This window comes from Heloderma suspectum, chromosome 2 (genome assembly GCF_057233095.1).
Source record: "Heloderma suspectum isolate Gila_16-S chromosome 2, 16-S_ref, whole genome shotgun sequence".
In the NCBI taxonomy this organism is placed as follows: domain Eukaryota; kingdom Metazoa; phylum Chordata; class Lepidosauria; order Squamata; family Helodermatidae; genus Heloderma; species Heloderma suspectum.
In genome coordinates this window covers 216169808-216184065 of record NC_139459.1, presented here as the reverse complement: position 1 = coordinate 216184065, position 14258 = coordinate 216169808, and the positions used below count along the sequence as shown (strand labels likewise).

At 42.3% G+C, this 14258-nt stretch overlaps 1 protein-coding gene across 1 annotated transcript in view; it reads left to right on the top strand.

Annotated features, from left to right (window-relative positions):
- CCDC57 (coiled-coil domain containing 57) overlaps nucleotides 1–14258 on the top strand; it is a 95413-nt gene that overhangs the window by 72321 nt on the left and 8834 nt on the right. The window contains exons 13-17 of the mRNA XM_084837880.1: nucleotides 215–315; nucleotides 1596–1824; nucleotides 2512–2648; nucleotides 4590–4712; nucleotides 7464–7686. Of these exons, the coding sequence (XP_084694006.1) occupies nucleotides 215–315; nucleotides 1596–1824; nucleotides 2512–2648; nucleotides 4590–4712; nucleotides 7464–7686 (813 nt within the window). The remainder of the gene's footprint in view (nucleotides 1–214; nucleotides 316–1595; nucleotides 1825–2511; nucleotides 2649–4589; nucleotides 4713–7463; nucleotides 7687–14258) is intronic.

The following is a 14258-nucleotide window of genomic DNA, read 5'->3' as shown; positions in this document are numbered from 1 at the left end:
AAGAAAAAGTATGAAAACAGCATGTTTCTGTATATGCACAGGGAAGATTCATTGCAATGATATACTTTTTCCTTCTTAGAAGAGCTTTCCACATAGGACATTCATAATATTTGAAGTGTTCAATCTGTATTTAGAAAATTTTAACTGAAGTGCATGTAACTAAAGAAGTCACCCTTGATACCATTGAAAGGTAATTTGTGTTTTTCTCTTTCAGGTACATTGCCTGCAGATGAAGTTGCTACTGAAACTGCTTTGAAAAAGCATGACATCAGAGCTCTGCAGGTGGATTCAGTGGGAACACAAGAAATACAAGGGGTACGGAAACACGGGGATACTTAGTGCTCTTATTATTATAAGAAGATGTTTACCAAGAGAACAAAGTTATAATAGGCAATGACTGCTTGAGAATAGGGGCATGATCTATTCAGAAGAAAGCTAGTATGCTTCTCAAAACTTAATTTGCTATACTTTTGCTATAAGAACCCTCGTATACCCTGGTCACTGTACCCTTGAGAGTTAGAATCAGTACATGCCCTCCAACCTCCACTAGGAGGCACTGTGACTCTACAAGGATTATACAATTCACAACATAGTTTTTCCAATCTAATGGGATAAGATGTTACCTTTCATGACTGACTACCATAAAAGGACTGGTCTAATTGAAATGGGGACTGGCACAAAGGAGAGTAACTTGTGTTACTTCATCATACTGCAAGGATTAATAGTTTAGCTACATTTGCAGCTGCACAAGCTGAGAGAGAGGGCAAGATTGATCTTGCTTTGCTACAATCTTAATTCAGTTTTTTCACCCAGTAAAACCTGGGTGACACCCCCAGTAAAATCTCCTTGTTGAAACCAGGCTGTTTTATTTAAATTCCAACAATATATAAAATCCAGTATCAAAATTTAATTATACCAGTTTAACCATGACTACCAAAAGCCAGCCCAACAAGGGCTTCCATCACTTTGAGACTCTCCATGGAAGAGAATCTCATAGTCAAGGGGAAGCCATCAAGACTGTGTCTCCATGCACTCTCAGTGTACAAAACTGGTGAAAAGGTTAAATAATTAAAAGAGATTCCATGCTCTTGGCAGATGTAAGAGATCACAATGAGATGAAAATATACCTGCCGCAAATGGTTTAGGTAGTTTAGCTCAGAGCCGGTACCTTGCATCTAGAACTTGTGTCAGTGGGGAGCTAGCACGGAAGCTGAAATGCTGCTGTAATGTGGGCTTCATCAGGAGTGTGTCCTTACTTCTCCCCATGTGGGATGATGTTACCACCATATACTAGCAGGGAGAGGCACAATCAGTGCTGCGTGGGACTTTCCTACTCCAAGAACCATTAAGTAATGGATGCATCCAAAGTGGCAGCTTCATTTTTCAGAACACTCTTCAGTCCTTCTCATAGCACACCATTATTGGAATATCTGGATTACTAGAACTACAACACACTGTTCAAAATTATAACCTTTCCATGGTGGCTGCCATTTGGGCCCTGATTTATTCTCCACCATAGCAAAATAAATACCTTGCTAAACATTTGCCTTCATTAATTTAGATTTGAAACAATCCTTCTCCTGTTACTCTTCTAGGATCCAGTGGTCAAGAGGCTTCAGGAGGACTCTGTGCATCTTAGGCTACAGTTACTTGGCATGGGGGCAGGTGATGGGCCCCATCGACATACAGGAAACCATGTCCAAATGATGCAAGGTAGACTTAAGGAAGCTGCGAGAAAGATCTGCAGTCTGAGCAAAGAGAAGCAACAGCTATTAGAGATGGTAAACAGATTAAGAGCAGAACTTGGAGCAGCTTCAAGGGAAGGTAAGCTCGCCAGGTAGAAGGATCTTGGTTGTTATATGAGGAACTCAGCCTCTTGAGATGGAGGAAGTTGGGAGTCTGAAGTGCTGCCTGAAGGCTCATTGCTGAGATTAAGAAGTCCCAGTTATAACTTGAGAATGAAGTGCTAGTGATTAAGAGCATAGTTGCTCCAAATATTGAAGATGGTGGAATGAAACATGAACGGACGAAGCATTTCTTTCTTACTCTTGGCTGTGGAGACCTTCAGAACTGGCCTTAGAAGGTCAAGGTGGCAACTTCATGTTGCACAACAGAAAAAAAGCTCTTTTATGCATTTATCGTGTATTTATAAAGATTTCTGAAGTAAGCACTTGTTTTTTGATTTATTTTTTTCCTGGAAATGAGAAACAATGCAGAATGACATTATTGTATAACAAACTTGAATCCAAAATAGATGCCTTGTAAGAGAATTTAAAGCTTGAGTTCTGAGGCCCAGTATCTTTGGATGGAGTTGAGATATAAAGGTCATTGCTTGGAAAAGATATTCCCAGGCCAGTTCCTATACATCCCGTTACCATTATCCTCTGAGATATTACCACACTGCGTAATTCATTTACAGCTGTCATGAGCAATTGGTAATAGGCAAAATGTTGCTTCTACTTAAAAATGACATGTTAAAGCTCCCATACCTTTTTTTTTTCACCTTTGTAGGATCTCAAGATTTTAAAAGCTCAAAGCAGCCTCAGGGTCACTCTTTCCCTGGTGCCCTCTGTCCTAAAGAATTTGTCAAGGAGACTAAGCACCACCTTCTAGCTTTAGAACATCTGCAGTACCAGCTTACAACACAGGTAATGTGGTTGTAAGTACATGTCAGTGTATGAGCAAACAGCCCCATGCTTGCAGCATGTCCTGAGCTGCTGGAGTATTGCCACCATGCTTGGCTCTGAGGGAGCCTTCCTGATAATGCCAGGCCCTCTCTGCTGGTCATAGTGTTATTATGGGCAAGCTGTACAAAAGCCAAGTTCTGGAAAGGAGCATGTACTACGCATGCTCTGCTTTCACTGTATGTGATTTACAGCAATCCTCCTGTTCCATGCTAGAACGCAGTAAGCTCTGTACAACTCAGCATTGCTCCAATGTGGAGATTGCATCAGTGCCTCCTCTTTTTCTTTTCTGTCAGAATCAGAGGCAGCTTGAAGTATTAGAGGAGATTTATAAAGTTTAGAAAGCAAGACATCAGCTGATATGTTGAAGGAACTTTGATACATTTAATGTAGAGAAAGAAAGTTTAGTGGATATCTTCATTCCTGGCAACTTTGGAACCAAGCTTTATTTGCTATCTTGCATGACAGTGGTTCTGTGCAAAGGAGAGAGTTAGAATTCCCAGCTGGGAAAGCCCTGAGCTGAACATGGGGGTCTTCCCTCAGCAGATTCATTTATTCATTACTGCCTCCCCCCCCCCCACTTGTGCTGATCTCTTTATACACTAAGAAGGGCACTATATGGTTATCTGGAGAGAGTCTTTGGGATTACTGGGATTCCCGTTGGAGTTACTGTCCTACAATGAAGCAGGCCTGGAGAGACAGTCATGGAACAGCCAACTGTATCATGATGTAAAAATTAATGAGCCAGAGGTGGCTTCTCTTTAATTTGCTAGGATCACCCCAGGACAGTGAATCCCTAGTCAGTTGCCCTCCCCCTCAGAATATGGAACAGAGGAAGAATTGCAGGGGAGCTTATTGCTAAAGTTCTATTTTGGAACTTCTGGGAACACAACAGGCACATGTCAAAAATGTACTATTCATTAAAAACATTGTACAGTAGATTTGGGAGGCAGATAGAATAAATGAATTCCTTTTTCTCTTAACTATCATTAACATGTATGTTTTCAGGGGAATAAATCCTAATTGATTAATTAGGCAGAGAAGAATGGATGAACTGAGACTGTAATTGATCACATTATCTTTTTAAAACAATATTTTTATCATCACATGTATAGTTTCAAGCTAGATGTACTAGAATGGTAAAAATTTGGGACTTTGGGACTAGACTTTTGGGGAACATTAATCAAGCACTAGGACAGGGGTTGCACCCTGTGGCCTTAGGGCCACATGCGGCCCTCAGTCTAATTTCAAAAGTCCTCTGCATGTGATCAGACCAGACCTCTGGCAAGAGGCCTCTGTCCCTTTCCTTTCAGTCTGCTGAGCGGGAAGGAAGAGGGAGAGAGAGAAAAGGAGTGACCCACCCACCTTTGGCCCACTGCTGGCTTTGGCCCCACTCGCTGCTGACACACAGCCCTCAACAGATTACTTGTGAAGGAATGTGGCCCTCGACAGAAAAAAGGCTGCCCACCCCTGGCCTAGGAACTAGGCCTATTAAGAGTTCATGGAAGGAACGTGTTGTTATTATGGCATGATGGAAACAGTACATTTTTCAGTATGTAGTATAATAACAGATAATAACAATTCCTGAATAAAAGTTCTTACCGTTATTTGATTATGATATCTCATACTGAAACATTTGTGAGCAATATATGATTGTATTTGCTTTGTCAGTAAAGAAAGTCTGTGATGCCATTAACAATGCTTGGCTGTGGTGGTGCATTGAGTTACATATTACATGTGGTTAAATACAGTGAAGTTAATAGACTTCAGTATGCATAAATGGATGCAGGACTGGAATTTAGGATGGAATATATTCCTTTGTGAGTACATATATTTCCAGAGAACAAATTGATAAGCTTGTAGTAAATGAAAAATATTAATTTAGGCTGCTCCTTCTCAATGCAGGAGTTACAATATGCACAGCGAAAGCACGCCTCAGGAAAATGTCCTCTTTTTGTTGAGAACATGAAGAACAAAAATGTCCCCAGCAGGAGCCGTAGCGAAGGAGCTGTAGCCCCTTTGAAACAAGTATGGTACAGGTCCAATGTCTTATATGCTTAATTACATTGTGTGCAGTCTGATCCTAAGTACGTTAGCATAGATTTGTTGTTGTTCAGTCGTTCAGTCGTGTCCGACTCTTCATGATCCCATAACATAGATACAAGTCCCATTATATTCAGTAGGGTTTTTTCCCTAGCAAAGGGTGCCTAGGACTGTAATCTTAGGTGAGTTAACATTAATTTCCTTTAAAATGCTGAACCCCAAATGCTTAGTAATACAACATAACCTTATCTGCTTTGTATCCAATTCGCTCATTAAGTATCCCTGTTTGACTCTTCATGCACTCTTTTAAATTAGACTAGTTAAATTAAACTAGTAATTTCCTAACTACTTGTGACTTTCTTCCCACAACTTTTATTACTCCTTATGCCAAAGACATTTAGGGCAAAGAAATGTAATGACATGTCATGTGCACATGCAAAAATTAAAACCTGATACTGATGTTGTTTTTAAAGAAAACATATTTTTCTTTTAAAATGGGATTTTGGAGAGGAAAGCCTTTGAATACTTACCATTTTGCCACCCAAATATCTGTGCTCCAAATCCACCCAACTGCTTCCCCTCACTTGTAGGGTTTAAAATGGAGTTTTGACTCTCTGTTACTTTGCTTCCTCTTCTCTCTCTGTTTTTATATCCCAGCACATCCTTACCTGTCATCTTTGCTTATCAGCTTCACCACCCTCAACATATGAAGGTCTCCTGATACAACTCTGTCCTTTCTCCCTTGCTGCGCCTTATGGCTAGAACTGTCTCCCTGAACACCTCCATGTAACCAGCTCCCTTGCTTACTTCAAATCCCTTGTCAAAATTCACCTGTTTTGCAAAGGCTTTGGAACAACCCCCTAGACCCAATACCCTACTGCAGCCTTCCTTAACCTGGTGCCCTTCAGATGTTTTGGACTTCAGTTCCCACTACCTCCAGCCAGCATGGCCAATGGTCAGAATGCTTGTAGTCCAAAACATCTGGAGGGTACAAGATTGAGAAAGGCTGCCCCTACTGTAAAGTGGTTATGAAATGCCAATGCATCAAACAGTATTAAACACATTGGCCTGATTCACACATAACACTAACCCATGGTTTGTCTTGTCTGGCAGATGCTCAAACAACAGTGGTTTGTTTCTCAATCCCTTCGTTGTTCGTTTCCCTCCTCCTTCACCTGCTCTCTTCCTTCTGTGTATCTCAAATACCTTTGCAGCAGTGTAGTACTGGCACATAGAGTGACTGATGTTGGGTTTTTTTTTTACCATTTTTGGCTGTCACTCCAGTAGCCTGGCAAGATAACCCATGGTTCTATGTTCACATGTGATGATATCCCACAGTTTAAACAACCCAGAGTTCACAACCCAACAACAAATGATGCATTCTCTTCCTGGGTTGTTCGTGACTAAGAAACCATGGTTTGTTAGTGTGGTTGTGTTCACACATCATGGTAATGCAGAATTCAACAACCCAAACCATGGATTATCATTATATGCGAACCAGGCCATTGTGTTCTTTCTCTTTGACAAACTATTCCATCCTGTCTGTAGGTCTGCAAATGGCTTATCAAGAGATAGACTGATTGCCTTAATCTATGGATGGATGGCCTGTGGCACGGGCAATGAGAATTTGTGGCATTCCTAGATAGGAACAGGAGGCCCTGTGAACCTGGTTGTGGCACAGAATCATCCTTATACTTCTTTCTGTCTTTCCAGCCCTGCACTGCTGCCTGAGTCTTGGCTCAGTAAACCACAGGCAAAACCACCGCAAGGCATAGGGGACATCATTTGCACCCATTCATTTATTTAAAAGATTTATACCCTACCTTTTGGCCCTTACAAGGCCCCTCAAGCCAGCTTATACTTAAAATTAAAAAATAACAAATACAATAAAACAAAAGAGCATTAAAAAACCCAATAAAACCACTAAAACAGGGGTTAGCGCATTACATGAAAAACAGCACAGTAGGGAAAATTCAGCACAGGACAAATGTCTAGTAAAATAAAATGGGACTTAACCATTTGTCTATGCATCGTAAGAGAGGGGGCCAACTGAGCCTTTCTGGAGAGAGAGTTCCACAGTCCTGATGCTGTATCTAAAGAGGCCCACTGGCATGTCCCCACCAATCATGCCTCCTAGATGGCAGGATTCAGAGCAGGATCCCAGATGTTGAAAACACTGAGCAGGTAGACAAATGTGAGAGGAGGCAGTTCTTCACGTACATGCATGAGCGTGGCACCATCTTGAAATTTGGTCTTGGACTTGTGGTGCAGTTGTCAAAAGGGATGGCCACACTGGCCCAGTCTAGCACCTACCTTTTCCGGGGTGAGTCAAGAGCTTAGCATAAGCTTACATAAATGCCTTGTGTTTGCTTATACCATTTATGGTTCATTTGAAGATTGTATGGGATGTTGTTGGTAAGCTCCTGTGTTAAATGGAAGTCTGCTTAGAATTTAACTGGGTATTACTGTTTGCTAGGTATGCTTGCCTATGTGGATCTAAATGTGCAGTAAAGTGACAGCAGCAAGCCAAGAGTTTAGACCCATGCTAGTGTAAAAATTAGTTGACCTACTGCTATGTTTGTATGTTAAAAAGTTATTACAGGACTGATCTGCACATAGGAAGTGTTATGGGCCACATAAGCCTGCCCCTGGCTTTTGAGACCTTTCCAATCCATTTCCAGCTGTCATTGGTCCCAAATGTTGGACAGTACTGAGGGTGTACTGTCATTTCTACAGGTTCCATTGGAATCATTTGTACAAAACTGCACTGCAGATCTACCAAAGCATGAAACCTCAGTGCCATATCAGTCTCATCTACTCAGAAAAGAAAGTCCTAGCCAATTCCAGGAAGGTCAATTGTCATCATCTGGTGCACATAGCTCCCTGGAGGAAATTTGGCAGATTCTAGAGATGGGATCAAGCCCTTCTGTTCTCAGCCCTCAGAGCAACAATGATCAAGGTAGGCATGATATGGAGAGAGGAAACTATTTAATGTTACTGTTGAGAGTCAGATACAGTTCAACAGTTTCTTGACATATCAGTACCATTATACATTTGGGATGTCCTTGCCTTACTTGTGGTGCAATCTACCATGTTCCTGCCCCTTGTTCACCACCTTTGAATTGAGTGGGAACACAGACACGCCTGTGCGCCAGTAATCAGTGGCTGCAGATGCAGCTGTCCACTCCTTATCCTTGTTCAGTGGTTTTCAAACAGTATCCTAGGGAACTTCCTGAATGACAGCTTGCCTGTCATTACTGATCTTTCCCTGCAGTGTGCAGACGAAAGGGAGTGCTGGGTGCATTCTAGGTTGCTTTCTTCATTCCCAAGAGGCCTGTGGAGCATTCCCCAGTGCCCCACATGAACTGAGGGTATGTCCCAGACTCTAAGGCAGGAGTGGGGAACCTCAGGCCTGAGGACCAAATCCAGTCCTCCTGGAGTTCCAATCCAGCCCTCTAGGGTTCCCCAGATGGCCACACCGCTTCCCTGGCCCCATCCCCCTTTCCCTGTCCATCAATTGTTTGGTGGTTTCCTGGCTTTTGTGCAGTTCTTTCCCCATTCTAAAAGGTTGAAATGCCTCTCCCAAGGCTTAGTTATGGGCAGTTAGGCTGCTATTCTTTGTATTTTTCTATATTTTAACCCCACCCCTTTGCCTTTGGCCTGTCTCTTTTGCCTTCAGCGCCACCCACCACTGGAATGCACCCCCCAAGAGCTTCTCCAAAGTTGTATTCATCCCTCAGTCTGAAAGAGATTCCACACCCCTGCTCTAGGGCCTAGAACCTCCAGCCTGTGGGCCTAATCCAGCCCACTGGGCTCTGCAATCCAGTCCACAGAGCCTCCTGATGTTCCTCCAGGCGGTGGGACTTGGCCTCCAATGGGAACTTATCCCATTGGCCTCTGCATTGCAATGAGATTTGGAACTAGTGCTCAGGGTTTCCTCAGCAAACCAGACAATGCGGCAAATGTTAACTGAAGGTGGAAAATTTGGAACCTACTCTTTTAATACTCAAAAGCAATTCTTCAGTCCTTAGTCCAGTTGTATACAGCTGAGACTGCTGCAAGTCTGCCAGTCTCTGAGGTTTTTGGTTTAACCTATTCAAGAGATCCTTTCACTGTTCTATATTAGTTTTATAATTCAGAGCACAACTCCACTTTTAATAAAATATTCCAAGGGAGGAATATAAATGTTAATTTCTTCTCTTATGACATGAGCTTTGTTTGGAACAGGTATACATCTACATCCTTAATATATTCTAATGTGTACTTTATGGGAGGTACAGTTATTAAGAATTATTTATTTGTATTACCATAGAAATCTCAGAAATAAATCTTACAACGCATAGTGATACATAATGGACACATTAAGGCTACAACCGACAACCTATTTTCTGTTTAGAGAAGTCCTGTTCAAGGGAAAAAAGAATGGTGATTGTGTAAGCATTGCTTAAATCTGCAATCCTAACATGCTTATTAAAATTCCATTGAACTCAGCTGAACTTATTGTAAGTATGCATGTTTAGGATTGGGCTACCAGTATCTGGCCAAGAACTCTGCCTGTCTGTTTGTACTTGTAGACTGGAAGAAAGGAAAACTGCAGGAGAGGATAGTCCCTACTTCTGCAGAGACTCCCTAATCTCTATAAAACAAAAAAACAGGGGTGCCCAGCTGCTCCGCCCACACCAAACCCACAAGTGGGCAAAGACTGTACGTGCGTTCTTCCCTCATGCCACCATATTATATCCCTGTAGCGCAGGCACTTGCTCTGTGGGATAGGGCAATGATTGTGAGAGGAAGGGAAGATTGCTTTTATCCCAGTATCCCCAGCAGCTGAAAGGATCATTAGGGGAAGGGAAATTGGGCTGCTGATTAATTTGAACGAGTCCCTACTTATATGAATATTTTTAACTCTTGGGAGTGTTCTTCTTCGTGATCTCTATGCATCACACGTATGGGCTCTGGGCCTGCGCGGAGCCTCAATTCGGGAACCTTCTATAGCTAGGAATTTTGGTGGAAACCCCTCCTCCACTGTCCTAGTGTACGTGTCCCTAGTGGGTTCCTGCTTATTCCCTCAATTCTCTTCCGGCTGCTATTGCATGTGCCTCACAGGGAAAGCTCTCTTGTTGTTTTCACTGTTTCAAAACATTTTTTGGAAAAAAACCTGAGTTTTTTTCCTTCTTTCTGTCTTTCAAATATTTCTATCTGTCAGCTTGTTATTTTAATTTCCTTTGTTTTGCGGTTTTCACAATTGCCCTCACGGGCGTATGGCCCTCAGGACCCCCTTTCGAAAGTGCACCCACTGCGTCTCTAAGGTGTCGTCCTCAGGCGGGCACTCTCTCTACCTGTACTGCTTTGGTGAAGGGCACATTGTTGAGGCGTGTCCTCGTTCTTGAAGCAAGCGAGAAGAAACAGATCAGATCAGCTAAAAGCCACACTCTAGAAAAGGGTGCTGGAACTAGTAGAGGAGCCAAAAGATATGGCAGACCTGCCAGCTTCGCTCTCTCACAACCCACCTGCCATGCAGGAGCCTGCTTTAGTGTTGGAGTCATCATTCCCTCAGCATCGTACTCCACTGAGTACCCAAGATCCCCTTCCTGCTCTGGGCCAATCTTTGGCACTTACACTGGTGAAAAGACTAACAAGAAAGGCGAAAGTCTCTAAGCAGGCTAGTCTATCTTCTTCCCACTCTACAAAGAAGAAGACGAAAAAGACTTCTAACGAGTCGCATGGCCCTGCTTGTGATCGAGCACCTGGACCCTCTGGTCTCTCTGACTCCGCGCAAACACGTCGTGACTGGGATTAGTCAGTACAGGTGGTGTTGGCCAGATGAAGAGCTGACTGTACAGCTCTTTTCAGTACAGACTTCATGGGATCAACAGTGACCACCAATACCGGTCGTGTCTCCCACTGTTCCACCAACTCCTAGCTCAAATGTAGTCACCTGTACCGACAGCTTTACCTGCTGCTCTGCCTATGTTATTTTCATCCATTCTGACAGTGAACCCTAGGCAGGAGGAGGAACCTATCCTGATAACATCTATGTCAGAAGGCAAGATCCCGAACCTGTCTCTGATGGAACCAGTCCCTCGACCACCCCATCACTACGGGCTGGAAGGCCATGATTGGCACCAATGTTCACCGGAGTCAATGTGGTCACTTGCCTCCACTACAAGAGATCATGCCCCAAGTTTTTATGAGTAAAACTGTAAAAGGGCAGTGATTGTGAGAAGAAGGGATGATCGCTGCTATCTCCAGACCCTGCTACCAGCTGAAAGGATCATTAGGGGAAGAGCAATTGGGCTGCTGATTAATTTGAATGAGTCCCTACTTGTATGAATATCTTTAACTCTTGGGGGTGTTTCTAGTCATCTGCCATTTCTAGTCATCCCATGCTGTTATCCTTCAGCCCTTGCTGCCACATGGCTGTCAGCATACATAAGTATTTCTACGTAAGGACAAAGTAATAATGTCTTTACATTATTTTCACACTTTCTGGTCTTTTTTTGTTGCTTTTCAGAATCGAGGTATCAACTTACTAATATTTCAGAAATACATTATTTTCTCTTAGGAAATACTGGTAAAAGTCTTGTTCATTCTTTTCTTTTATCTAAGTTTGATTACTGCAGTTCTCTTTTTGTTGGTCTTGTTTTAACCCATCTAAAATCCCTTCTTAACTCTGCAGCTCAGCTCATCTTTCTTTTTGCCCATCAGAGCAAAGTAAGTTTTAGTCTCCCCAGTATTAGACCTAAAAGTCTCTTGCTTTTAATGTTGTCCCTGCAGGCATTAATGTTTGCTAAATGAATTCACCAGACAATTTTACAAAGTGAAAAATCCCTCTCCAGGGTAGCTCCAGGATTATAATTCATTAGTTTATATTTGCTTTGAAAATAGCGAGTGTATAATGGAGTTACGCATTATTACTATGTCCTTACTAGCAATACTTACATATGCTGACAGCCATGTGGCAGCAAGGACTGAAGGGTAACAGCATGAGATCGCAGCATGGGATTGCTACTGCTAGAGATTCATGTGCTGTATCAAAATCATTCAGTGGACTGAGGCAATAGAAGATACTGCAGGTCATGAATCTGTTGATAAAACAAACACTGTGTTTGCACATGCAGATGTCACAGCCACTTTCCTAATGTTTCATGTTCTCAACTGGTGAAACTCAACTGGCAACTTTACAAGGACACTAATTTCCTAATCTAGTGTTAGAAACTCCCACCCAAAATAGGGAAGCTGGCACTCCATATTGGAGTTACCCAAAGTCTAGTGCAATAGAACAAAAATTGCTGCTACTTATAGTGAAGATAGTCTGCTTATGCTGACGCATGCAGATTGATTTAGAAAAGAGTTAGCTTGGGAACTTTTTATTAACCTCTTAAGGCTCCACTATAACTAAAGATTTAGGAGTCTAGCCTTTCGTGTAATGGCTTTTGTATAGTTTTCCTTTAACCTTTGGAATAAGACATTGAAGTGTTGTGTTCTTCAAGACTTTAAATTGTATCCCCTCCACATTTCACAGGTAAAAATAAGGACACTCTTGTATACATGTTACACCTCTCGTCTCACACCAAGGACAACTAAGCCCCATTATGAATTGCTAAAGAATCTTTGCTGCCAGTGCTATATTGTAGTGTAGTTGTTTACTCTACAACAGCTTGCCCTGCACTGACTTAAAAGCAAAGAGGGTGTTTGTTCATTTGGTTAAGGACATACTCAAAAAACAGAATTGTCCTACAGGGCCTGTTTGCATGTGCTGGGTGTGTTCTGTATCCTTCTTGAATATTCAACCCCCGATTGAACCAATTAGGAGTTGCTATGTGATGTTTGAACCTGGACACTATAGGTTAATTGTGGGTTAAACAATCCATACTTAACCTTACTACAAATTGTAGGCTAACTGTAGGTTGTTTAACTCATGGTAAATCTATAGTATGTCCAGGTTCGGATGTGATGTAGCAACCCCCAATCGTCCCGACTGAATATTTGAAAAGGCTGCGGAATGTGCTGGCATGCACTACTGCCATTACATGTGAACTGGGTCATTGTGTTATAAATACTTCAAAACAGACTCCACTGGCTTTTGCATGTAAAAAGAAAGACTGTGCACTATGTGGTGCTTTAGGAATAGAGTACGTGTGATGTTATTCACATTTTTAAAAAAACACACTTAAACTGGCAACATTTATTATGAGGAAAAGGAAAGAAGCAGCCATTGGCTCCTGTTCCAGAACATGGTCACAGTCCAGACTGAGGGTCCATGCCTGCAAATCCCCTCCTGCTAGCTATAGTTTGCTCCTGAATTTCTCGTAAACAGCATCTTGGGAAGTGAAAACCAACTGGGGGGCAGGGTTTGTCAGAAACTGGCATGGGGCCCTAACGAGTGTGTTCTGGATTCCTCCCCCACAAATAAAGTTGGCCAGTTAAAGCATGGTCTTTTAAAACCATCAATAGCATGACATGTAGTTTGGGCCTTAGTGGTCTTGTAAGTGCACTTTCATGCATGAGCACTGGAGATAATCCCATCCACATTTAATTTCTGGACACCTGGGAGAGAGGGGCCAGAAACCTGAAAAATGGCAACTTTTTAAATTAACATTAAATTTAAAAGACATCCCCAAAAATCTTATCATCTTATCAAAAGATGATAAGAAGACATCTTATCAAAAGGCAAAATAGGCTCAAAAGAGGGACAGTGATTTACCAGGGACGTGTACCTGAAACTTCAAACTATCCCTGTTAAATAGGGATAGTTGGATGACAAGTAGTTGCATGTCTACTGTACTGTGGTATTGTTCAGAGTTAATGTTGCTTATTTTGTTTAGTTTCTCTGTCAAGTGCTTTTAGTTCTAAAGAGAACAAGTAAATGATTTATTTCCTTGTTTTTATCAATAGGGCATCGATAAAGATATAGGCCAAAATGCTGTTCTAACCATTTTCTTCCACTTTAAAAGTATAAATGCTGTGCCCCAGCTAAGCAGCAATCCTTTTCTTTCACCTTCAGTGGCTACAGTTGCAATTTTAAAGCAAGTTTGATTCTGCTTGGAATGTGCAATTTTGCAAGTGGTTCAGCGTTTACATTTCAGATATTGTGAAGAGCAATAATACCCTATGGTTCTGATTTTGCAGAACACAGCCACTCTTAGCTTTAGTTAAATATCTCACTCTTTGGCCCAGCTTGCACTTTACAGCTATCCAGGCTTTAAACAAAAACCCTGGGTGGCTGTAAACAAGTGAGAGCAAGCGAACATGCTGGCACCTGACCGCTCCCGCCGAGTCAAACAACCCAGGGACACTTCTGTCCTGGGTTGTGTATTGTGACATCCAAACCTGGTATTGGAGGTTGTTGGGGGGAAAACAACCCAGACTTGTAACCCATGGTTGTTCTTGGGTTACAAGGCTGGCTTCCCCAGCAGCTTCCAATTCTGGGTTTGGATGTCACAAAAACAATCTAGGGAAAGAGCATCCCTGGGTTGTTTAACTGAACTGGAGTGGTTGGGACCCAGCACTCTTGCTTGCTTGCTCCCA